The following is a 27,823-nucleotide window of genomic DNA, read 5'->3' as shown; positions in this document are numbered from 1 at the left end:
CACATGGTCCCTGACACATATATTTACAAACAATGTCATATAATAATGGGTCAACATTTTTATCAGGTAGTTGAGCAGATATAATAAAATCAATTTCATCAGGTCGTATTCTAATTACTAACCGTATCAATATACGAGAGGTAAGCCTTGTTTTTGCCACAGGACACTTAGCGAATAGTAGTTAACCGAACCAAATACTTCTTTTTTGTTAATAAGGGCTATGAGTTTTTTCATTTTCAAATGGAAAATTCTGGATATTATATCGTTTCTATCAGTAGATTTTTGACCAATGAATAGTTCGTTTTTTATTTCTAGCCATTCAGAACTCAGAACTACACGTAAAATTTATAAATAAATCTGGACGTCCATGTTTACCCACGTATGTCATAGCATCTTGAGGTTTCTCATGCGTATACCGTGGTGAACTAGTGAAAGATAAGGAAAGTATGACTTTTACCCATGTTGTTAGCATTAAAGTTGGTGTCTTGTTGCACAGTATCTCGATGATGAATGTAATCATCAGCGCGTAATTTTTTTTATTATTACGAATAAAGGCTAATCTTTTAGTGATCTTTTTGGCCATCATGTCAACACAATATTGATTAATAAGTTTCTGTAATAATGTTACTGTCTATCTTATCTCGAACCAAAAGTCGATAAGCATAAAATTGCATGCAGGAAACTGTTTTATTTTGTTCATTATTATTTAGCGAAATAATTAGATAATAACCATCTTCACCCTTCAAAAACTTAAGGGGATATTGTAAAGAATCATAAGAGCGTTGAAGCTCAGACACGTATTGCATTTGACCGTCACGACGTCAGATTTTATTTCTAGATCCTTTATCTTCATCGATCAGTAAAACAGCAACTTCATTAGTAGTTGGAACATTATAGCGACCTCTATGGTGATTAATAGGTACACGATCAGCATGAATTATTAATTAAAAATCTTCCGCGTTACCCAAAGATGTGTTGTTTATATTGCATTTAAACTCTCGGTCAAATTATTATGTCCCAGCAAAACTAGCTGGAGTGCTGTTATTAGTTCCTTCTTCAAGTTTGGAACAATATTAGTATGAAGAGAAGTTTGATCAACATCAGAAAGGAAGTAAATTTGTAAAAATTGATGATCGACACCAGGTGCTGGTAATAAACTTTCTATGCGATTGTAAACTTGACCTTGAATTTTAAACGTAGGCATAAAATTCCCTTCAACAATTTGTTTAGCACTGAAAAAAAGTAATCTGAAATAAAGTTTTGTATTTTACAACATTATCGAGAAAATGTTTTGTCAAGGGATATCCTAAATCTAAACTGTTGATTGGTTCTGGTAACTCATTAAGTATAGAAAGTGAAACTTCCCAACCAGAACAACACGTGCCAGCTGTTTCATCTTTCCATTTTGTTGCAAAACAATGATTTCATATTTTAATCATTGCACCAGTTTGTAAATTTTTACTATTAATATAATCCAAATGAGGATCATATTCAAAAGCAGATCCGAACTTTAAAGTGGCTGTTCTATTTTGTACAGCATCATAGAATAGATCCTCACGCTCTTCCGTAGTCTCATGTAAACGCGATGTAGACATTCGCCTCCAATCTGTAGATTTTCTACCAATATTACGTCTCTTCCGTTTCGGTATGATTTTAAAAAAAGAACTCAACAAATACCGCCAAAATAGACAGATAAATAAATAAATTTGAATAATCAAATATTTATTGCTGAACAAATATCGCCAAAATCATTCTCTATAAAAATTATACTGTATTAGTTTGTTTGTTTGTTGCATGTGCTCACATTTTTATTTTAGCTGTTATTGGTGCAGAACGGACCAATGGTGGTGCGCCGGGCGGCTTTACACAGCTCCCTCCACGCTAAAAGCAAAGCTTTACTTTACGCTCTCTCCCGCTAGAAACAGTCCGTTGTCAATTAATTTACAGAGTATTTAATTTAATTTCTAAGCATAGATTAATTTTATTTATATTTTTATTTTTATTTACTTATTATTATTTACTAATTGTATTTATTTAATTCTATAAATTTGAATAATCAAATATTTATCGCCTATCATAGAAACAGTATATCACATTACCTGAGAAATCAAATACAACTGCATTAACCTAATTACTATATGTATATCAAAGAAACGAATTAAAATTTTCTGATATTCAATAATTAACAATTACCGGCAACTTACGTGATTAAGTAGACTGAATTTAGCGCAACATGTCCGCCACCTAGCGGAGAGTCTACATACTACGTATGGAGGCAATACCTTTGACGTATTTTTTATAGTTGTTTTAATGTTAGTAGCCACCATCAGACGCACGAAAAGAGTGTCTCTGGCCTCATCACACCCAGGCAACTCCCACACGTTCGGGGGACCCCCTAGGCACTCAGCCGAGGACACTGTGCCTAACCCTGTAGTAGGACTCGTAGGGTATCTTCAGGGTGAAACATGTGCTCACGTCTCAGGTTGCCAAGCATCTCTCTACACTCAATGGCGAATCACGGACACAAAAAGAAAACATGTTGGGGGGGGTCTCTTCCACCTCGCACTCCGGACAATTTTCAGAATGATCAAGCCCGAATATATACAAATAAGACCTGAATTCCCCATGACCCGCCAGGAATTGTGTTAACTCAAAACTTTGTTCCCTGACCTATCAAACCTGGAAATATTTTTATGAAATTTTATTTTTAAAAAATACACAAAATCACAAACCTCAAACTTTAGACTAACTAAAGATTACTTCTGCAATATAAATAACCATATTTGGAATGATAAGAAAAGTGTCCCGTTATTGCTGGATATTGTGGTTAAGTGATTAGAACAAAACAGTTATTGCTTTTACCAATTTTTAAGACAAGTCTAATGTATCTGTGAGTATACAGTCAGCCTACTATGTAAATAAATATGAATGAAATTAATTCTGTGAAATAATGATATTTATGATATTAATCACTTGCATATTTTTAATAATGAATAGTAAAATATAAGAAATTAATTCAAATTAGAAATTTTACATTTTCTAGATATGTGTAAGAAATACAGAAGTAGAACATAAATACTATATTTTAGTAAGAACTTGTTTTGTGATTGAATAAAACTGAAGAGATTTTTTTTAAATTTGTATGAGGTCAGGCAAAGAATGTTGATCTAAATTATAAAGAATATAAAAAAGTGACATAAGAAAACTATAAGCAAACTTATTTTTAAATATATTATTTGTTTTTATGTTCCTAAATTCACATGACATAATTTTCTATTTTCAGAAACTTTATAAGCGACACATTAATGAATAAATTATAAGCACTAATTAATAATACTAATAACAATTAAGTAAAAATTTATAACCAAACTATATTCAATTTTTTATTTAAGAAAATTTTAATCTATATTATACGTTTTTAATTTTTTCACAAATGAACAAAAGTCAACACATTTAAATCTTTAAAGTAGGCATTTAATATATTGTTTTCATATAATGAGGTGTCTGGAATGTATGAAAAATTTACAATTCTGTTATTTAAGATATTGTAAAATTGTACTACATTGAAACCTTATTTAGTATTTACAAATTATTAGCACCTTCACCTGTCCTCTAATACAACTCTTACATTCCTTCTCTTGATAGCTTTGGGATTTCTTCCCAATGAAATGTTGATGAAACTCTTGAAATGTTGAATTCTCAATACAATTTATAATAAATAAAACAATATTCTTTAAGAAATAAGAAAACTTCAAAATCATCTAATATTTAGCTGCACAATTATATCTTTGTTACGTATAACTTTTGCTGCAGTTGTAATACTTGAAATTAAATAACAATGTTTTTCTTTTGAATTATTCTGTTAGGACACCTTTTATTTTATTACATCTTTTCTTACATAATGCTGAGTGGATGAACAGCTACAGAATTCAATTTCCACCTATTAATCCTTTGTTTTGAGGTTGAGGGAGCAAAATGTTCTTTTCGATTATACATTTCTTCATGATCATATGAATCATACCTCTTTCAAATTTTGATACATATTCTAAATGCTTCAATATATGGACCTTGCATTTATAAAACAATGCATTATTTCTTTTCAAGAGTCGATGAGCATTTCACAAATAAATACAAATATCTGAAATAAGTAATTTTATAGCACCTTCAGCGACAGAAATTATTATAGTTCATTAACGCCAGGAAAAGAAAAGCTGATCAATAACACTAAATACATTATTACTGACAGTTCTGAACAAAGATCACAAAAATATCTGCAAACATCTGTACAGAGTCACTCCAATCAGGTTTAAAGCTTGTTTACCAGCTAGTTGACATGAACTACATCTATTTGTGATTTTAATCCTCTTTGCGTCGTTGATAGATACTACGGCATTGCCAGACTGAACATGAGAATTTTACAAAAAGAATGATATGAGGTGTTTTGTATATTGCATTTATCTACTAAAAAGTTAATTTAAACAACAGTATACCTTCAATCCTGTTTTGTTAAGTATATTTTTGGTTCTGGTATTTGACTTACATGACAATATAAAATATTTACAATATATAGTGATTTATTCTTGATTACTTTCATTTTATTTTTTTTAATTGATATGTCACTTATCACATAAATTAAAATTTGATTTTTCATACACTAAAATAAAATGTTAATTGTAAAAAGCACATTATTAACATTTTTATGCATTCTTACACGTATTTTATAGAATGCTATTTTAAATTTAGATAGTATCTTTGAATAAAAATTCTTTAAAAAAGCAGCCAATAAAAATTATTAAAGATTTCTTAGGGTGAGTGGAAAAAACAATACACTTACCCACAGCTTAATTTCAATATATGGAGATAATTACAAAATTAATAATCTTCATTGTTCTATAACATCTTTATGGATTTGTGATAACATTTGAAAAGATTTCAAATTAGCATATTGTAAATAATATTTGATGGTTTAACTCCAGTGGTCTTTGCTCACTTTTGTTTTTAATATTTTATGAAGTAATTTCTTTACTCTCTTGAGGTAGTCTTTTTTCTTTTGCTTCTCCAAACTTCATATAATAGCACTATCACTCTTTTAATTATCATTTACTCATTGCTAGTTTTAGGTGAGATGTTTAGTTCACAATTTTCTCTTCTCTTCTTTACATGCATTGAAAGTGATGTGGTCAACATGTAAAGTATCTATTCAAAAACTGAACGCACAATAGTAGATTATATAAAAATGGTTTTATTGTATGATTAAGTTGCCTTCTTAAGCTATGTATTAATTCTTTAAAGGTGCCACCAACATTCAGTCACTTTCTCTAACATGGCACTAGCTTTTGTAGGTCCATGTAAAAGAAATCCACCTTCATTGAATTCAACCAGTTTATAAGCACATTCATGAGAACCTAAAAGCATTGGTTATAGTCAGCCAGATCATTTTGGTGAACAGGTGATAGTCACTTAGCACAAAGTCAGGGCATTAAGGCATCGTTAAAAATCTCCTTAGTGAACTTTTTAAGAATAAGTTCTGGGTAGACTTGTGGAGTTCGGCCCTTCATTGTCATACAAAAGAACATCACTCATAATGAACATCCCATTCTGTTTGTTTTGGCTTCACTTCCAAATCTTCTTTAGTGTTGCATAATAAATTTCTGATGTTATTGTGGTTACAGGTTCTGTAAGAAAAATTTCCTTTCAGAAAAACTGATCTAAAATATAATAGCATTATTTGGTTTGACAATTCCTGTTAGAATATAGTTATTAGTATAGTAGTGTAATGTAGTGTTAGTATAATATAGTATATTAGTTTATTACACAGGCAAAATGTGTGTCTTTGTTATTATAACTATAAATAGCATTATTACCATTAGGATGACACAATGGTCAATTGATCTCAGGAATGTTGTGGCCTTGTTACAAGAAACAAATTTAACACATTTTAAATTCCGCATATTTTTTTCCACAAAAACTTCACCAGCACTGAATCTAATGGATGGCAGATGAAGATTTAACAGGAGTATAGATTGCTGGTGGTTGTTAGGCGTGTGGAGTGTTGCTGTAACAATCAGTTTACTTTCAACAGCCAGAGTTTTGGGAATAGACTTTATTAACACATAATAATTTACACTATTTTTTTTTTTTTTTTAGGCATCATCACTGGACTGATTTACAGTTATTCTCAATTCTTTTGTACTGTATTTATCTTTTAATTTCAACACATTTACTACATCCATTTCTCAGTTATTATCCTCAGTTTCATATCAGTCATCCTCAGTTTTATATACTGCAACCATCTTGTTCATCTTCAGTTTTTACCCTCTACATGTGCTTTACAATATTATGTTGTTAATATATCACCCACCAACTTATCATTCGTAAATAATATTCAGCCAGAAATTTCTCTCCTTTTATATTCATCTTAAGATCATCATTCTGAATTTTATCTGCTGAACTAATTTTTGACATCCTCCAGTAACACCACATTTCAAATGTCTCTATTTGCCTTTGTACTTTTCCTATTGCCTGTTTTGTGCTGCTATAAAAAGTTATGTTCAAACAAACATTTCTAAGAATTTCTTTCTAATTCTTAGATCCCTTTTTGATACTAGCAGACATTTATTGTTGCACAAATGATTTCACAGCAAATGTCAGCTACTTATTACCTTGCTTCATCTACATTTTTGTAATTTTACTTCCTAAATAACATAATTCTTCATCTGCAACTTTTGGTAAGTTGTGTTCTCCTAACTTAATATCAAATTCCTCTATGCTCCTTTCTGCCACAATTTATTCCTTTGTTTTTCTATTTATTTATTTTCTAACTGAATTTCCTTCCCAACTATTCAACATTTCTTCTGAATAACTTTTGATTTCAGCCTTAATAACTGTATCATCAGCAAATCTCATTATTTACAAATTTTTTTCTTCGATAGTTTCACTATCTCAACTTTTTCCTTCAGTTTCTTCATTTCTTCTTGTATGAACAAGTTACAATGGGGACTGAATAGGAGTTTGTATCCCTTCTTTCTGAATTAGTAAGAAAAGGCAATTCATACTATCATGTAATATAACAAAAATACATGTCCATCATTCTATACCTATCTAATAAACCTCTGGCAAACAATTATTTGGGTACCTGTGTACATATATATACATAAGGCATTATACATGTTTACTCATTATTTCTGATTTTCTTTGACATCTATATAAGAAGGACTTCTATACATCAAAATCACTATGGAACATTAGTAAACTGAAGTTTTACTTTTTAATCGCATTCGTATTATAATAATATATAATTACTAATATTATGTGAATTATTATGTTGATCATTTAGGTGGATTTATGTGATCCAAATCCATGCTCACATCATCACTATTGTGTGGATAAAGGGAATACATATAGCTGTGATTGTCCTAAAGGCTACACTGGTGTTGACTGTCTGACTCCAACTCGAGCAGTCAGTATAAAAACTTTCCTACATTTTCATATGTATTTTATACATATACATTGTGTGTGTGTGTGTGTGTGTGTGTGTGTGTGTGTGTGTGTGTGTGTGTGTTTTGTGCCATTTTCTCACTTAGTTTGTATTTGATCAGAAAATTAAAAAGAATAAAGTCAACAATTTTAAATGTTGTGTAATTCAAGAATCAAGAAAATATTTGAACCATACTCAGAAAAAATGTAAAATGATAGGCTAGTTTTTTGTTACAGTGATAGATTTGATAAAAAAACCCTACCCATCATCCTTTTTGAATCTATTTTTATGGTTTCAAATAACTATTTGTTTAAAAAAGAAACTTTAAACTAAAAGGCTTCAGTATGCAGTATCTATAGTTCAGAGCAGGGCTAAATGAGTTATATATTTTAACGCTACTGTTCCTCGACTGACTCCCTACTACTACTCAGTAATTAGATTTTTATTATGAATACATCAAGTAGTTCAATATTTAACAAGCAACAGACTCACTTACTACATGTGAAGAAGAATTATACAGCTACTTTTGAGCCCTAAGCCAACAAAGCTGATAACACATTTTGATACTTCGGGAATATTATACTAAATTAATAAACTATATATACTTAATACATCTTAATGTTTATGTATTATATGAAACTGAACTACCTGCTGCTCCTTCAGATACCAGAATTTATTTAATACTTAAAGTAAATTTTCTGTTAAAACACCAAAAAAATACTTCATTTGAAACTTGTTTTAAATTTTACTTATTTTAATTTTTCTCCTTCTGAATTTTTTTACTATAATTCATTCACAGTATGTAAGGTACTAAAATGTCTCATAAAATTAGAGAAAGATATTTTTAGGTTTCTGTAAAAGTTATATAAAATTAATTCTATTCGCTTTATTTAAAGCAAATATTGATTAAAGCAACCTGCTTTAATCTTCATAACTTGAAATTCTTTGTAAAAATGTATGCTGAATCTGAAAATTTGAAAGAAATAACATTTTACCAACTATGGAATTGGTTATTTTTCTGACTGTTTTTTTTTTGTAAACTGCATTTTAAACAAGCTATTCCCAAAAAACTGTTTTGTCACAAAGAAGCGACCCTAAGGTAAATATTTTTTCTTAAGAAACAACAAATTATTGGTAAGTGCTAAGATTTCAATCTTAAACACAAATTTGACATTCAAGCATAATCCTGAAAAAACAGTACAATAGAATGAAATTGAATGGCACAAATTGAAATAAACAGAGAAATAGAAGCTACAAGTATTTTTCTATAGTTTTATCTAGAAACCAAAGAGAATATAAAAATTGACTACATCCAATCCCAGACCTCAAGATGATGATCAGCCAGGTCACAGTACTGAAAATATGAACTTGGAACATAAAGATGCAAGTTTGGAGTATCCAAACGAACGACAACATGATCCTCATTAGAGAACTCTCAAAGAAAAACACAATCTAACTCTCTTCTGCACAGAAGAGCAAACATACTATTAGAACCATGAAAAAACTTTTCCAACAAGAGAAACCTGGCAGATCACCAGAATCAAAATGTAGGGATGTTGCAATAAAACAACATCCAAATTCCTACAAAGAAGAGCAATCTACAACAGCAATCCCTACAAGAGCAATCTCACTAAATTCTACCTGAACAATGTATCCACTCTGTGAAATCAACTGACCGAAACCAACCATGTAAACCTATTGAATTACAGTACATATTGACAGCTCTGTGATAACATGGACACTCCTTGCTGTTCATAAAGTGCTTGTGATCCTTGTGAAAATGCTTGCAATTAATGCAAATAGGACCCTCAGACCTGTTAGGGCACTCTTCATGCTGAAGCCCCTCATCTCCACAATGTACACAGACCACTGCCAATTGTTTACAATTCTTGGCATATGACCATACTGGCAGCACGTGAAATAGTGCCGGACATCTATGTATTCTATAACCCTGCACAAAGAAAAGTTGATGAACAACCCACCCTGTTTCACGAAGCTATCAAGAATCTCAGGAGAAACCTTGAATACACCATGATAAACCTCTGCCTCACATGCGTACCCAGTTGAAATAGCAACCAACATCCGGGCTTGAAAGTGGTTTCATTCATCTGAGTATTCTGTTGCCTCAAAAGAGTCAGCAGCTCTTTCTCAGATAGCCAACGATCAATATCGTATATGATAATTATAGTCTCTCTGATCCTACTGAGTCTCTCTGATATTTCAAATCCTCAGATTCTTCCTCTTGTAACACAGGACGATTTAGTCATTCTTAATCTGCTTGCTAGTCTATGCTGCAGCCCCTTCCTTTAAATTTATGAACAGGACCTTGGGTAGCCTACAAGATAAACTAGCTTCACACTGTCCTTTTAGTACTTCACTCCATCACTGTGGTTGCACTGACTGTGGCACCCAAGTAGGAACATTAACAACCTCTTTAACAACTACCTCCTTAACCACAGGAGGCTTAGTCACAACTGTTTCATAACCATTTACCAAGCAGTCATGATCACTTTAAGTTCCTTTAACTCTTTCTCAACCACTTCATGTAAGGTCTTTTTACTGGTCCTACTGGAACCCTCTAACACGTGCAATGCTGCCACATAATGTTCATCAAAAGCTCTCAAAAAAGGACTGGAGCTTCTAACACTCCTAACAGCCCTCTGGAAATTTTGGACCACATAGTCCTTATCCCCACAAGCAGGGACCCCTGATGGTCCAGCCCCCAGCCCCTCATCATCAGAAAACAACGAAGAATCATCATGCTGAACCTCAGATACCTCATCACCAGAAAGTTTTACCTGCCAGGTCTTAGGACCACTCGTACATGCAAGGTACTTGATCTGTGGGCTCATCAACATAAGATGACTTTCAGCCTGGAAAAGACCACGATGATGCTCCTCAAAGGCCGTTTGGCGAAGAGTCGGCAAATTCGACTATCGATGTCAGGCCACTGAATAAAGTACACTCAGGTTCAGAACACTACCTCGGGGTGTATCTCGATGAGAAATTTCAGTTCAAGAGGCACCTTCAATATGTAGCAGAGAAGGCTTGCAGTGCCTTTTTTGGAATCTGACGTGTGTTCAATCCGGATTGTAGTTTCAATTTTAGGACCCTAAGTATCCTGTACAAGGGGGTGTAGAGGCCATTATGTTGCATGCTGCACCAGTTTGGGCGGATAGGATGAAATTTTGTAGTTATATTCCAAGATATATTATTAAGGGCCCAACGACTATTACTGTTGACGGTAACGGGTAGTTATCGGATAGTTCCGCGGGAGGCGATCTTGGTGATTGCGAGAATGAAACCGGTTGATATTCTAGCTCTTGAGAGACCGGAGCGGTATGTTGCTATGAAGTTGGATGAGTTTACTTCCGAAAAGATACGGGAAATCGACCAACATGGTTATGATATACAGCAGGCTAGATGGGATAAGAATATTGATGGGCGATATATGCACGATCTCTTCCCAGACATTAAGAACTTGCGGGGCTCCTCATGGGGTTCCCCTAACAAGTATAACTCAGTTTCTTACCGGACCTTCAGGGGTAGACTGACTGGGTTCGGGTCTGTACCCGCAGTATGTGGGGCAGGCTGATGGCTTTCATGTGTTGTATGGATGCGCCAAATACCATTTGGAGCGCACCGCAGTAATTTTTCGACTGGATACCATCGGAGCAACGCTTGACATCAGTCAAAACTGGAAGGATTGGGCTAAATAGTTAGTGGTTGCAGAATTTCTGCACTATTTGGCTAGGGAACGGATTGCGGAAGGAATCTAGTGTGTTGCTTGGTCTTATTCCTGCGTACTTTGTTTTGTTACGATTTCTTGTTAGTGTTGTATTTGTTATATTAGTGGTATATTGGTTTTGTCTGTTTTTTATTAGTTTTATTTTCGTGTTTTTCCGCGTTTGTGTCGCATATGAACTCACTTTACCTTTCGGTTAGCTAGGTGATTCAGTTCCTTCGACGGCTATAGTTTTCAGTTCTGCTTGAGACTAGAGATGTATTTTGTTATTTTTGGAAACGTCGGTTGTGGCAATCGTATCGGTGGCATCCTGGTGCGAGGCGACTAAGAGATGACATATGGCGAGGTTTAAAAGATGACCTCCGGAGAAGCCCATCAGGGCTTGGTACGGAGAGTTCGTTGGGGGATGTGTCTTCTCCTAGGGGTTCAGGATGCATCTTGGCAATTATTTACATATGAACTTTAAATATTAGGCAGTGTATCACAAAGTTCTCCTGGAACTATTTAGTCTATTTTACTCGTAAAAATAATGAAAAACGTTCACATAATCATTCGTTCTAAACTGATGCGTTTGCAAGTTACGGCTAGTGACCGGCAAAAAGTGAAAGATTGCACTTGGATTTCAGCTACTCTGGTGAAATGAAGTCTTATTAAAATTTGTAGGACGTTAATTAAAGAACAGAATTAGTGATTTCTTATGGCTTTTGGTCTAAAAAATCGAATAAAATAGGTCCTAGAACTGCATCTGCAGTAGTTTTTAGAAATCTGGGATAAAAACACCTGTTTTCTTTTTTTATATTTAACGTACAATAACTTTGTTAAATGTGTAATAAACACATAAAACTAAAAACTAAACTTGTAGAGAGTTTAATTTTGTATAAAATTATGTAAACTAGAATATAACAAAGAAAAGTTAGAAAAACATTTTTATTTAGAAATGGTGTAAAAGTACATTTATCAGAAACAGTGTAGTACTATATTTGTCAGAAAAGTACTTATTTATCGTAAATAAAAATCAAATTCTTTTTGATGATATGAAAAATCGGTAAAAACATAAGATACTGTTAAAAAATTGTAAATTACACAACAATTGTAAAATAAAAAAAATTACTTTTCAATATTTTTTTTATTAATGAAAGAAATGCAATAGATTATTTGAAAAAATATTATTTCAAAGTTGGCAATAAAATAACTTCAGCTGATCAAGAAAGCGCAATACTGTATTAGTATTTAAATCATTTTGTAAGGTACATTAAGTATATCGGGTTACTGTGAACTGTGCGTCGTTAGCGAAGGTTTTCTGTGAATTTTAGTTTGAACGTGATCGGTTTACCATTGAAGCAATGCCGAACTTATTTACATCAGAGGAATATACGCTGATATGATGTTCATTTTGTGTGTGTGTGTGTGTGTGTGTGTGTGTATGTTGCTACAGCTGCTGCAGTAGAATATGAAATACGTTTTCCGAATCGCAGGATTCAGATCCCAAAACAATTAGTCCGATTTTCGCAATCTTCAGGAAACAGGTTCACTACCTAGTTTTCGTACCAGTTAGGAACAATCTGTCCAACACGACGCTGTTACTGATTAAATTGTTATCAGTCTTGACGTCTTTCTAAGCGGATCGGAGTTTCACATTCGATGGTTGGAGGACATTTAAATAAAACAAGTTTTATCCTTATCACAATCATTTCAACATCTACTCCCAGGAAGCGGACTGCTTCGCTTGGAGGTCTGCAACTGGTGAAATAAAAAATCGACAACTCTACAAGTATGTTTTTTACCGCCGAGGCAAACTTCACTCGAGATGGCGTCGAAAACTTACGCAATGATCACAAATGTGCAGAAGTAAATCTTCATGAAACTGTGGAAAGCAATTCTCAACACCGATTTAACGTCATTATATGGTGCGGCAAGGCCTTCTTCACAATCGGCCATTTGGATCGTTCATATTACCTAGCAGCTTAAATGCTGAGGTTTTCTTGCACTTTCTTCAAGAAGAATTGCCGCAGCTGTTTGAAGATTTTCCTATAACTCTGAGACGCAAAGTATACTTCTAGCTCGATGGCATGCATCCCTATTTCTCTCATGCCATTTCCACCATTTAAATCATCTTTTCCCCGAGAAATGGATCTGTCGTGGAGGTTCACGTCCCTGGCCACCAAAATCGCCTGTGTATACAAAACAAAAATACATTCTCGTGAGCAATTAATTGTCCGTATTATGGATGCGGCTGATTAACTTAAGAACATCCCTTAAGAATTAGAAAGGACAACAAAAGCAGTACAGAAACATGTCAAGAAACGTGTTGAAAACGGCAGGCTCATTTTTTAATATTTATTATAAACTTGTAGGTACAACGCACTTTGAATATATTATTTTTATATAAAATTCAAATTCTTCTAATTTTTCTTTGTTTTATTTAGGTTATATCTTACACCATTTTGTTTAAAATTAGATTCTTAAAAGTTTTGTATTAAAGTTTTATGCGTTCATTACCCATTTAAGAAAGTTGTTTCTTAACAGTTGTCAAAGATAAAAAACAGATTTTTTTACCCTAATGAATTGGTTTTCATTCCATATTTCATAAAAACTACAGCAGATACGGTTCTAGGACTTATTTTATTTGATTTTAGGTCAAAAACCATAAGAAATCACTAATTCTGCTCTTTAATTAAGTCCAAAAAATTTCAGTATGATTTTAGCTGAATTCTAATATCTTTCACCAACTTACAAACTTGCAAACGAATCATTTTATGACATGTTTGTATGAACTTTTTCCATTACTTTTACAAGCAGAATGAGTTTTGAAAGTCCTGGGAGAACGTTTTGATACACTTTGTATGTACGGTACATAGATAACATTAGCCCAGAAAAATGAGTATCACCTACCTAAAAAAGTTGTAGTACAATAGAATTTTTTTTGTTGAGCAACTGGTATCTTGAAAACAATACTTAATTTTGTTAAGTTAAATACTACAATAGAACTAAGTTATTTTTTTTTTAAATTCTACTCACTGCAACCATGTAGCTGTCTCTTACAAAAAATTAATTAGAAACTTGAATTATTACTATATGGAAAATGTTGCTGTAAAATAAGACATGCTTTCTGTTTAGTGTTAGTACTCATCCAATAATGGTATTATCTGGATAAATTTACACCTAAACATAATTAATGCTCAATAAAAAACATTATTACACATAGAGGGCCATTCTTACTTATGTTTAAAAATTAACTGTGTTTAAATAACGTATCAAAAATGTTTTGTACAAAATTATGTATTTAATTTAGGCTTTTATCTAAATTGCTTTATAAAACAATAACTACATTAAACAAGCTGATATTCTTTTTTTATGTTTCCAGGCTTGTGGTGCAAATCCTTGTCATAATGGTGGTACTTGTTGGAGTAGTATAGATTCCTTCTACTGTGCATGTAGGCCAGGCTTTACTGGAAAAATTTGTAATGGTAAAAATACTTCACTTACATTTATTTTTAAAATTTATTATTTTCTTAAATCATTTACTATACAGATGATATATTTACGTAAAAAAAATTTAATTACATGTAAAATTAAATTTAATTTACGTAAAAAAAATTTTTATTTAATTTGCATAGATATCCTCAGGTTTATTTAACTATAAAGCCCCATGAAAATTTCTTAATAAATTATGAGAATTTTTACTACAATTTTATCCTTATTTATGTTATTTTACATTCATTAGGTGTTTGATGAAGTAAATTTTGCTCAGAGAAAAATTAAGAATCATTAAAATTGCAAATATTGAAGCAAGTTGTTTGAATTTTATTAAAGTAACAAAACAGTATGTTGGATTTAAAGACATTAGTGCTTTTAAAGATGAAATAGGAAACAAAATTCAAAGTTTTTCATTGGTAACTCACTATTTAACAAATCAGTCTTAAGTACTGCTTTATTTTTCATTTAGATAAATAAATTTAGTAATAATTTAATATATTGTCACCTATTATCGATTGAAAAGGGTATGAAAGATAGCACACATAAGAATTTTTTATAAATACACTTTATTTACTATATAATAAAATACTATGTACAAAATAAATAAATTATAAATTGCAAATACATATCTAATTTTACTATGAACTTAACAATAACTTATAACAATTAATACAACATTATCAAATGATTATAACAGTGATGTAACAATTACAAAATCAATGATTAACTTTATACAAGAATTATTTACTTCTATCTATGGTGTCACTTTGTCCTTTATTCAAAACAAACTCACTGTACAGCTTCTTGTAATCAACCGCAGAGAACACTATCCCAAAATGAGATACTCATGAAACACTCTTGGCTTGTGAACATGATTATTACTGCACACTATCCTTGCATTTATTGTACTGTAATGATGGTTGCTGATCCTTGGCAGTATTTAAGCAGGCTTGACCTGTAGTAACATCAATCAATCTACCTTTTTCTAAAAGAATTTCTTCTTGTTGTTTCTGAATTCTTCTTTTTCAATCAAAAGTTTGTCTAATTAAGGGTTCTCCATTTTTTCTCGCTTTGTTATTCTGGCACTTTCTGTTACTAGAAGCTTCTTTTCCCAGTATTACAATATGATAATGTTCTTGTGATTGAGGTGTGCTCAGAAGGAAAGATTTGAAGGCTAGAAAATAATTTTAAAGCATCTTAAATAGAGATATAATAATACCTTTAGAACAAATTTTTAGACATAACCTCTATATATTTCAGTGCTATTAAACACCTGGTAACAATTTTCTTGATTCTGACATCAAAGAGGTCACCTGCTTTTACCCATGAAATCTCTGCATCTACTGTCCTCATTATGAAAAGTTTTACCCATTAAGGTTAAATATAAATAAATGATACAAAGTCTCAGTGTCAGCTGTTTGAAGGATGGACTAACATTTCCCATTTAAGGTCTCTACAAGAGTTCTCTACTCTGCAAGAGTATCTGTACTATGTAAGCAATGTGCATTATCATGGTTAGGCATTCTTCTTACAATGGCATTCCTAATCTTTGACTAGTTGGTTAATAGAACAGATCCTGATAATGGAAGTTCATTGGCTGTTAAACAACTATCAACAAAAATGTTTTCTTCAATTTTCTAGATTTCAAGAATAAAGTGGATTGGACTTCCATTCTACTTTATCTTCAAAACACTACTTCTTATTTTTAATTTATGACATTTTTCTATGTTTTCACTACTTTTTTTTTAGACAGAAATAGTTTGGTGATGAATTTCTGAAGCAGTTTCCCTTTCATAAAAATTAACTGAATAGCTGATGTAACTGTTGACATCAACAGTCATATTTCAACATCATATAACAAAGACCTTTATTCTCTTTCTGACTACTTTCTTCTTGTCTGTATTTCAATATCATAAAGCATGATTCCACACAAATAATAGAGTAAATGTTTATACTTTCCACTCCACACAAATGCATCTGCTAGTTGAAAAGCAATGGAGATAGGCTAAGTCTTTATTTTTCCTTTTGTGCATCAGAAGTTAGCTTTCTTCACATTATATTTTTATCAATGTTACCTGATTCTGATACAAATTGTCATCTTTCCCTACATTTCAGTACAATACTTTTTAAAATGTTAAATATTTAGTTCCATTCCACATTATCAAATTCCTTTTCTAGATTTGTCAATAAAGTTTAGGTGGTTTTATTCTTCTTAAGCCAAAAAATTTGTGATTAGACAGTTCATTTGATGATCCTTTTAGACATGTTCTTTCTGAACATAGCCTTTTTCAACAAAACCTTCTTCCATCAAACATATATTTGCCTGTTACACCCTACTATATGTTTTCAACATATGAGACTGGCTAATAGCATGATAGTTTTAAGGTACAATCTACTCTTGTACTGCAATTACACAATGTTTCAAATTTAAGTGTGCTTTTCCAGTCTGATGAACCTTTCATGATAATGTATCAATCTTAAGACATTACAGAGATTCATCAGTCAATTGTAGAGGTTTTATTCTTTTTAAATCTATTTCAAAGCCTTACACTAATGTAAATAAATTTATGTCAAAACTGCCAAATTCATATTGTAAAGCAGTTTCTTCTTCTAAAATCATAAATTTCATTTTCCTCCTCTGGTATCCAACAAATAATTCTTGTTCCATATGTCTCACATATTTCTGCCACGTATTAGATCTTTCTTCTGGATAGGTTTTGATTATACACCTCATCTAAAATAAATAAAATATAAAAAGATGCATTTTATATAATATATATATATATATAATTTCTTACATACATAATTTATTTTAACATTGATTCTTTTTCTTTCAACACCAGTGATAGTTGAACCACTGACATTGATAAAAATTATTCCAGAACACCTGAAAAGTAAAATATCCTGCCAGTGCTAATTTCATCAGCATTAATCCTGCATATCTCATTCTGCCATGTAATTTTCTGTTATAATTAAACATACCATATTTATTAAGTCCAACACAAGACATATTTTTGAAATTACTTAAAAGTCTTAACAGTTACTGAAACATTAAACTTTATTTATTCAGTTGTATTTTTTACTAGACATGACTTTTTTCAGAAATGGTTTATTTGTTTTAATTACAACATAAAATTCACTACAAGAAAGTTCTGAATTAATTTTAACATTTAGCAGATGTTCAGCAGTAGATACTAAAAGTCTATCCCTTTCTGCAGACCATGTGTTCCACATAATTGAAAAAACTCTTAACTGGAGCAGAAAATCTTAACATATTTGATTTAGCTATATGTATTAGTGTTACAGTGAGAGTTGTATATAATATTCTAGTAAATATATATAATTATAGTGTAAATATAGGAGTAAATATAGTGTGTGTGTATATATATATATATATATATACATTATATAAAATCCATCTTTTTATATTTTATTTATTTTAGATGAGGTGTATAAAAAAAACTCTTAACCAGGCAAAGACATCGCAAACTCAACCATTTTAGAAATATTGCTACATGAAATATCAGTCTTTTGAAACACCTTAAAATTGCTTTCCAATTCTCTTCAATAGGATCTGGTACTTATTCAGAACTTGAACCACAACCAACCCTTTGGTTTTGAATTACCTGGTTCAACAATGTATGTTCATCAAATACGTCATCAATATTTATGAAATCTTTTATAACTTTATTAACAACTTGTGCGCTCACTTCTAAATCATACCAGGCAATTTCAGTTCCTAAATTTATCCACTGAAACTTACTAACTTTTATCAAAACTGGTTCTCCAAAACTCTAATGTTGAATTTGTGGGTTTTTCTTTCCTGAAGTTAACAAATTAATTCAGAATATTCCTGAAATGTTTCTGTTGCTGTGATAGAATTAGCTTCCAATTTCAGAACTACATTATTAAATAACTATAGAGCGCAATATAAAAATTTCAAAAACTGTTCACTTTCTAGATTTTCAAAAAAACAAATAATAATTTTGGGCATTTTTCACAAGATAAGAAGTATGATTTTAGGCCATTGATAATGGAAAGAATGCTTTCTATTGCAGGGAACAAACTAAGGAACCTTGAGCTGCTATGAGATAATACTTTTTTTTGTAATGTTTCCACAGATTCACAGAACTAAGTTTCATTACTCTTATGAAAAGAGATTTATCAATTTTTATAACTAACTTCTATGTCCAGGGGTAGAGAGTAGTCACATGCTATTTGTATGAATTTTGTACAATGTGGGCTGAACAACCAATTCCTAAAATAGTTCTATGTAAATCACTTTGAACTTTTCTGAACACATTTTCATTTCCTTTTCTCTTCAAACTATTAAAATTATTGTTAGTGTTATCAGCAGTATAACAAACCAACTTTTCTTCAGGTTTATATTTTTTCACACTGCAAAAGATACAGAGTCAAAATTTGAGCAGTTTCACCTGACACTTCATCAAAATTTGTAGTTTAACTTGAATTCCCTCCTCCAGACTGAAATATCTTACAACAATTAGATCAAGTTTTACTTCATTTCTGTTTGAGTTACTGTTACATAATTAATTTTTTCCAAAGAACATAACACATTGTAAAATATAAATGGCAAAATAATGTTAACGCTAATTTCTTCGATTTTGATTTTAATACATGAAAAATTTGGGTCAAAACTTTTTAACAAGTTTAGATGTGCAGTCTGTTTTAAAACTGAGTTCGTATCTAGCAGTGTGATATGAAAATGTAATTTCTTTAGCAGCACACTCCAGATCACTATTATTCTTATTCCCACCTTTGGCATTAAAAAATCTGTTATTTTTGCTGAAGCAGTAGCATTTATAGCATCCTATGTTTAGCTGTTTTCATGTGGTCTTCAATGTCACCCTTTCTCCAGTACATAGTGAGCAATAAACATATTCATTGTTACTGTCATTACACAATTTCAAAAATTTGTATTCCTGTTGCAGGTTAACATTAAACACATTTTCTTTTGCCCATTGCTAAACAATGAAACAAAAACGAATAGAGATAAAATGACCAATAACGTGTAGACGAGTTACTTCACACACAAATTGCACATTGCTCCTGTTGTAATGCCAAATGACTAAGTAAAAAATTGTGGCGAGACCGGTAGTCACGCCTCCGTCAAAATCGTCGTCAGCGCTTGCTCCAAGGTCGGTGAGAGGTGAACAGCCGTAAGGAATGTTTAAATAAACGCGATGTTGAACATATAATTCTAAAATTAAAAAAAATCCTCGCCTGTCATAAAATTCTCAAACCCCGGACATTCTTGCAACTCCGAACAGTAATAAAAAACCAGGGCTGTCCGGGCTAAACCCGGACTTATGTAGTCTAGTTATTCTAGTCTGCTATTATTCTTCACCATAAAAGATGATGGTGCGTGGGCTTTTGTTTGTTGTATATGCTCATATTTTTATTTTAACTACTATTGGCGGTGCGCGAACCAATGGTGGTGCGCTGGGCGGATGCATGCAGCGCTTGAACGATTCGTTTGCAGGAACGATGAATATTTCTCGAACGATTGATTCGTTTGAACAATTTATACCTCTTATACGAACGATTCATCAAAAACTTTATTTGTATTTTGGGGATAAAAAAGAAAAACATCAGAGTTAAAGCTACGTTAAAAAATCACAACTAAAGGACAGCTAAAAAGGTTCAGGATTTTGAAGGTTTTCGTTGTAAAAGTTTTTGTTGTTGTTAGTTCGCCAAATTCTTGAACGTTATTCAGTTACTATTGGCAAAAACTTTTAACAAAATCATGTGTAATGAAACATTTTCGTTGAGGGCCACAGGCCCGCCGTTTTCTACTAGTAAATAATTACAATTAACTTTTTTTTCAAATAAATGCTATGCTTTTAAAATTTAGAAGACATTTTTGGCTAAAAATTTTTTCCAGTAAATGGCCGATTGATCTTTCGTCTAGTTTTATGGACTCAAATTATTTTAACTGATAACTAAAAATTTAATTGTATCTTTTCCTACTCACTGAGATTGAGTATTTTTTATTACCAAAAATTGATTAGGATTATGATCAGTAATATCTTCATTCCAGATATTTGACATCACTAGGAAATCTGTAGCTGTACTCTCTTCTAAAATTACTTCTAATATTAATTCTACTTCATTAACATTATCAAAATCTTTACTTCAATTTCATCATCCTTATTCAAAAACTATTTCTGAAGAAACCAATCATTAAACAGGTGCCACAAATTGTTTTAATCTAATGAAATAATAGACATTTAACAAAAATATGAAGATAGAAAATAATTACTTATTCCACAATGAATAAAAACCAAATAATTAATATTTCAGTATTGAATAATATGAATGTTGACTTAAATTTTAAAGAATAATGTATTTGTTATACTAAAAAAGAAATGGCAAAACCTGTAATTTGATGGTAAAGAATTTGCCATGTAAATAAAGAAAAATCACTATCCTTAATACATATGTACACAAGCGCAAGTATATGCACACACACAACCATATATATATTATATAGTGAGAGAATATCTTGTTTGTAGTTACTCCAAGAAATCCTTACTAACAAGATTCCTCAGACTCCTCAGCACAAAATTATAAAACTGGACTTACAAGAAAATTTCCTTGTTTTTTTAAAAATATTTTTGGTTGATCATAACTGCACCTTGTCAGTGTACAGTAACATGCAATGTTTTAATGTAGGATGGGAAAGTATTTAATCCAGTTAGGTGTATTAATAATAACATTTCTATATTTTGTGTTCTTTTTATGATCTTGTTTTAGAGGAAGTTGTGTTTGAAGTAATACCAAGTTCTAATCCAGTAGATATGGGGGAAAATCAACAAGGATTAGATCTTCAGATGCCTATATCAATTCATTTGGATCACTTGCACAATGTATATGTAGCTGCTGGTACTTTGGCTTGTGCACTTCTAATTGTAGTCCTCACTGTAAGTAAAAAGTTTTTTTTTTCTTTACGGAAATATTACAATTTTTTTTTTTATAAACGTGACTTTTATTAATATTAATTTTTTTTGTAGTCTGAAAACTTGTGCTTAATGTAATACTTAATAAAATTTTTAATCTTTGAAAAATGCCAAGCCTGACCACTCACTTTGTCACTCTGCAGTGGTATTCAGTATTTTTGCTTAAAAATATGTTGTTAATTTACATGGTAAAATATTTTGAGAACACGCTCTATGAAAAATTGCTTAAGTGAAATTAATTTAAATACAATTTATGAAGATTTTATTTTTATTTCATACCTGCTGAATTTTAAAAACCAACACAATTTTTATGTTGCTTCTTGACTAGAGAAAGAAATAATGATTTTGAAAAATATATTTGATGTCTTTTCATCTCATCTGAATGAGGAAAATCCCTTTACTAACCTCTTAACCCCTTAACCATTTATAATCAAAATAATTTTAATTTACTTTTTCCTGAAGACGACTAAATGTGACAATTTTCAGTTTCCAAGTTATTCAGAAAATAGTAACACTACTGGCGAATATATAAAGGAGGTTTTTCTTATTAATTTACAAAACAATCTGCAAATCAAGAACAAACAAATAAAGAATCCCCTGTTGAAGCAGTGTACATAACTCATTTTTCATAAAAGAATGGGATGTATTTATTAGCAGCTTTTCACTATTTTTCCAAGTTTTCTTGTAGCTGTCATATAAAAAATGTATCTCAGGTAAAAAAATGTAAAGATGTAAAATAAAAGTAAAGTAAACATGTGAAGTATCTGAGGTATATAATGCAACCCTGCTGCCTTAATCAGCCTGCAGCGAACAGAGCAAAGGTGAATTCTATTGAATTGAATAGCATTTTAATTTTAGTAGATTTGGCATGTTGATGTGCAATGTTATATTTGATTTACTAAAGAAGGTAACAGGAAACTATTTCACTCTTTAATTTTCTAATTGACCTGGCACTGAATATTTTCATGGTTGTAAATTGCTGTGCCACTTTCATAACTAATTTGCATCTTATGACTGGTTGTGCCTACAAAAGTCATGACACTTTTTTTTTCTTTTTTTTTTGTTAAACATCCCCGGCCTCCGCTGTTAGGCTATGCACAGGAATGTCGGAGTGTCGTGGCAGTCGACTGCCCCCCTGTCTGCCTTTTCTTTGGCATCCCATCAGGATCCTCTCAGTTTCATCAAGATGCAGTAGCCCTCCCTTCTGGACAACCACTACATCCCTCCACTGAGGGGCTACCCTTCCCGACCATACAATAGGTTGCCGGCTACGCCTTGCGCGAAGCCGGCAAACCGCCGCGTCCCCCCTCTCACACCTGAGGGTCCCAAATGCATCATTGGAGCACCCCAACTGACCTTCATTCTTGCATATGAAGGAGCCAAAGCGTCCTCTGTCTCCCTGGCCCTGCACGGCGACCACGATTCGCCCCCTGTATTTTTTTTTCCACACCCATCCGCAGGACACAACACAAGTAATAAAACACACTCACTCTCACTCACACCACCACTTAGCCGCCATCAGGAAAACGCAGTTAAGCCTAGTAACACACCCATACAGAAAACATAATTAATAAAAGTCTATTCTTCCCATCCGTCTCATTCTTCGGCTTCGTCACCGCTGATCGTGGCCTTCCTACAGACGGTCGCAGTGATCGTGTATGCCATCCCGCCAGCAATATAAACACAAAAACATAAACAAAAGAAATGAAATACACACTACAATAAAATAAAATTCGGTAAACACAGTAACTTCCCGCTGCTGTGGCAGCTCTAGCAGTCAGCCACCACTATCACGTTGGCTGCGATTGCACTCCTCAACCAGCAGCAAAACACAAAACAACTCAATAAAATGAAATAAAATAAGATAAAATAAAACACAATCAGGACAATAGCGAAGAACCCTCCCTTCAGTTGCAGCCCATCACGTTGGTCTCTGAACTTATTCCTCCTTCCGCAATTCGCGGGCACGTTCGCCGTGAGTGCCCTCGTAGCCGTTAGCAGGAACGGAAACACAATCGATAAAATAAAATAATACCACAATCATACAATACAAGGAAAATACATAATAAATGAAACCCACACTTCATGTTGTCTCTTCGGCGATGTCACCTCTAGCTGTGGCCCTCCTGCACACGGTCGAAGCGATCGTGCTTGTCATCCCGAGCCGGCCGTAGAGTACCAACCACAGTGACAATGGAGACAATGGATTCGCAATACAATACAATACAACACAAAAATAAAAAATATAATAGAAGAAACGCACAGTATTCTCGCTAGGGACATTGCTGCTTACCCGCGCCTAGAAGTCTTCTTGTACCTCCTCTCCATGTACTCTCTTCCATGTACCTCCTTCGTCTTCAGGATAGCATCCTGAATGGGAGGCGGTACAGAGCATGGTGGCTAGCAGCCACCATGGTCTGTACCGCCTCCCATTCTCTCTTCCCTTTCAGCATGTGAGCTACAGTTATTTCTGGAGTGAGGCCATCTGTGTCATGCCTACGCCGGACCACAGCCCACCTTTCGCACTCGTAAAAGGTGTGCTCCGGCGTGTCATCCTGGCCGCAGTAGAAGCACCTCGGTGTCCGTCTTCTCTTGAACCGATGTAGGTAGACCCAGAACTCCCCGTGTCCAGACAGGAACTGCGTGAGGAAGTAATCTACCTCCCCATGCCTCCGCCTGATACACGGTCCCAAGTCCGGGATCAGTCTCCTGGTCCATGCCCCAGCCGTAGCCGTTCTCCACATCTCCTGCCAGTTGACCATCAGCTGCCTCCGGGCTTCCGCCTTCGGCGTTCCTTCGTATGTGGAGACCAGCTATTGAGCTGGTATCCCATCGAGCTGCGTGACCCGCAGCTCGATGGGAGGCACCCCTGCAATGACTGCCATTGCGCATCCTGATACGGTGCGATACGCCGATGTTATGCGTATCGCCGCTCTTTTGGTAAGGGAGGCTAGCATCCGTACGTTCTTCTTTCTCGAAAGTGCGTCCTTCCAGGCCGGGACCGCGTACAGCAAGACGGAGGAAACCACTGAAAGGATCAGCCGTCGCTTGCTCGCCCGTGGTCTGCTCTTGTTGCCCATTAGTTTTTGTAGAGCGTCTTGTATCTGCTCGGCCCTCTTCGGTACCTCTCTGAGGTGGGTGTTAGACAGCCCATTCTTGTCAATCCACACGCCCAGGTACTTAGCGCAACCGGACGTGTGGACCTGTACGTCGTCCACCATGAAGGACATTCCCCTCGGTCTTCTTCTCCCGGTGATCGAGACAGCCGCCGTCTTGTGCGGTGCCAGTCGTAAAAAGTCATGACACCTAACATTGATAAAAGTTATAGAGTATCAAATAAGCAAATAAACAGAAATTGTAAACAAGATAGTAACTAACTCTCTATTATAAAACAATAAAATTAGACTTTAAAACTAAGGAAGTAGAAACTTAGGAATATCTTCCAACCTATACTATTTCACTGTTTAGGAACCAACACGATTTCACTACTTCCATCTTCCTCCATTTACTTTTATATTTCCTTTCAGTCCTTTTGTTTTTGGTTGGACTAAAAATCTTAATCTTTTTCATACCTATCTACCTATCACATTTCTCAGTAATCAATGTAGACTACATTCTGCCCTTCCTATTTCCTTCCTAATTTAAACAATTTTCCACATCAAACTAATCATTATCTCCTAGTGTCTCACCTTATTCTTATAGTTTTCATCCTTGTCTTAATAAAACTGAAAGCATGGGTTTTTTAATGCATTAATAAACTGCTCTGTGCTCTGGTTTTATATAAATGATCTTCGTTTGTTATCAAATGTGATTTTACCACTTGCCTGGAGATATCAAAATTCATGCCTGATGGAAATATTTTCTATTTTTTGACATAAAATATTTTTGAGGACAATTTGTTTTTTTAACTTAATAGCTCAGAATACATTTAAAAACACTAATAAAGTGACATAAATAGAACATAAATTTAAAATTGTATTTTTCTAAATTTAATATTACTTTTTCTTGGATTAATGCTTGCTGCTTTCACAAACACTTACTGGTAGCGTGTAAAAAAGTAGGTGAAATACATATTAATAAAGTATGTATACTGGTAAAAATAATAACAATAAATTAGAAATTATTATTTGTATCATGTAACTTACATCAGTAAAAAAAATTTGATGATGATTACCAACACATGTTATGTATTACAGGTGGCAGCATGTCATTGTCGAATGCATGAAACATACAAACGTTGTTTCTTGAAAGCAACACCTCTTCTTCCTTGCAGCATAACTCGACTGGAATCGGACACCAAACCAATGAGGTAAATGTGGATTAAGGGAAATTAAGAATAAATACGAAAGTAATAATCTGTTAAAGGAAAGGAAATAATCTTACGATTACATATGTTAAATGCTCATAAAATTACAAAGAATGAGCATAATTATTCACAATAATGGTATTTAAAGTATATTAATAAAAGCTACTAGAGTTTTCATTTAGATAGAAGTGTGCTAGTGTCAAATAAAATCTAAAAATTAGAAAGAAATTCCATTCATGAAAATGTCAGATACCTGAATATTTATGTCTCAGATGACCTCTGGATGATGCATATTAATGCGATGATAAACAGGAAAAATATTCATCATTGTGCCCATGATGATCAGGAGTGAAAATTATGCAAAATAATTCATTTTCATTGATAAAGTAAACCAAACTCATAACAGTATATCATTTTAAAAACTCAACTCATTCAGTTATTTTTTATCTGGTCACTAAATATATCTGTAAACATGAGTTAAGGAATAATGAAACTTTTTAAAATGTATATTGTAATAAATTTGTTTTTGTTTGTCATTAAAAATAAACAGTTTATAAAAAAACTTTATCTTGATAATGATTTTATTTCTTTAAAATTAAATTTATTTATTTTAGTTTGCTGCATATATTCTGAACATACTTCATTTATTTCCATTCAATTAAAAATACATAGAAAGAAAATACTATATATTAGAAAGATGAGTTTTAGTTATTTTCTTAAACAAAATAAATAATTTAAAATAGTATTTTGACTTAACCAAATACACTGCATGCATACTTTATTTTAATGACTTTTTTAAAAGATAATCATATACATATGATTAAAATATTAAGTTTATATTTTTCCTATTAAAAATATTATGTTTTAATATCTTTTTCAACTAATTATTTATAAATTAAAAAAGGGTTTTAAGTTGGAATCATTAAAATTTAACAAAATATTTACACATGATTATGTAGAAAAATACTTTGAAGATATTTATTAATATAAAAAAAAAAATTAAAAATAAAAATTAGAAAAAAATAATTCTTTTTTTTTATCCTGTTTTTATATTTTATATAAAATATCTGTATACATATATATGCATACAGATGAACATAAAATTTATAAATGTAATAGAACAAACTTAAGAAATTGTAAGTAAAAAAAAGTTGATTTTTGTGAAGTAACATAACTGTCTGTTTTCTGTCGGCTACAAAATATATCTCTTTAGCTTATTTTTTTAACATAAGATGATGATTCACTACTTTTATACAGTTTTAAACTGTATATATTCTATAGAACTAATGTTAACCATGTACGTATTTATTTCAAATTATAATTTTTTCTACAGGCTGGAAGTTGAAAGGGAACATATGCAACCACTGGCTACACGCACTTATCCGACTCTTGACAATTCAGATATGTACTACGCATTGGATTTCAGTGATAGCCAAAGTTCACCCCTTATACAATAAAATTTAAAATAAGATCAAGCTTGTTATCGCTTCAATGTGCAATCAACAATAATAAAAAGCCACCACAAAACTATGTACAAAATGACAAAAATATATATATATATGTATAAAAATGACTGCATTAATTGTTAACAAAATAATTCAGAATCAATAATTCTACAACTTTTTGGTGAACTAAAAATGCTAATGAATTATTTGTTTACCTGCTTAATTCCTGATGCTGAAACTGAGTGGCACCAAACCAAACATCTTACAGTGTAAGTTAGTTTATTTAAATATTGTTTATTATTATTCAGTAAGAATATTATTGCACCTTTTAAACAATTGATAGTGATCAACAGAATCACTAATATAATTATTAATTAAGTATAATTATCTCAA

The 27,823-nt window shown here is 32.4% G+C and overlaps 1 protein-coding gene across 1 annotated transcript in view; it reads left to right on the top strand.

Moving 5' to 3' along the window:
* Positions 1–27,504, top strand: part of LOC142318226 (uncharacterized) — a 165,527-nt gene extending 138,023 nt beyond the window's left edge. The window contains exons 8-12 of the mRNA XM_075354792.1: positions 7,337–7,459; positions 14,587–14,689; positions 21,477–21,643; positions 25,876–25,988; positions 27,319–27,504. Coding sequence (XP_075210907.1) covers positions 7,337–7,459; positions 14,587–14,689; positions 21,477–21,643; positions 25,876–25,988; positions 27,319–27,442 — 630 coding nt within the window. The 3' untranslated portion in view covers positions 27,443–27,504. The remainder of the gene's footprint in view (positions 1–7,336; positions 7,460–14,586; positions 14,690–21,476; positions 21,644–25,875; positions 25,989–27,318) is intronic.
* Positions 27,505–27,823: the final 319 nt, after the last annotated feature.

The sequence above is a fragment of the Lycorma delicatula genome, chromosome 1 (genome assembly GCF_047948215.1).
Source record: "Lycorma delicatula isolate Av1 chromosome 1, ASM4794821v1, whole genome shotgun sequence".
Lineage (NCBI taxonomy): Eukaryota > Metazoa > Arthropoda > Insecta > Hemiptera > Fulgoridae > Lycorma > Lycorma delicatula.
This window is presented reverse-complemented; position numbering and strand designations above follow the sequence as displayed.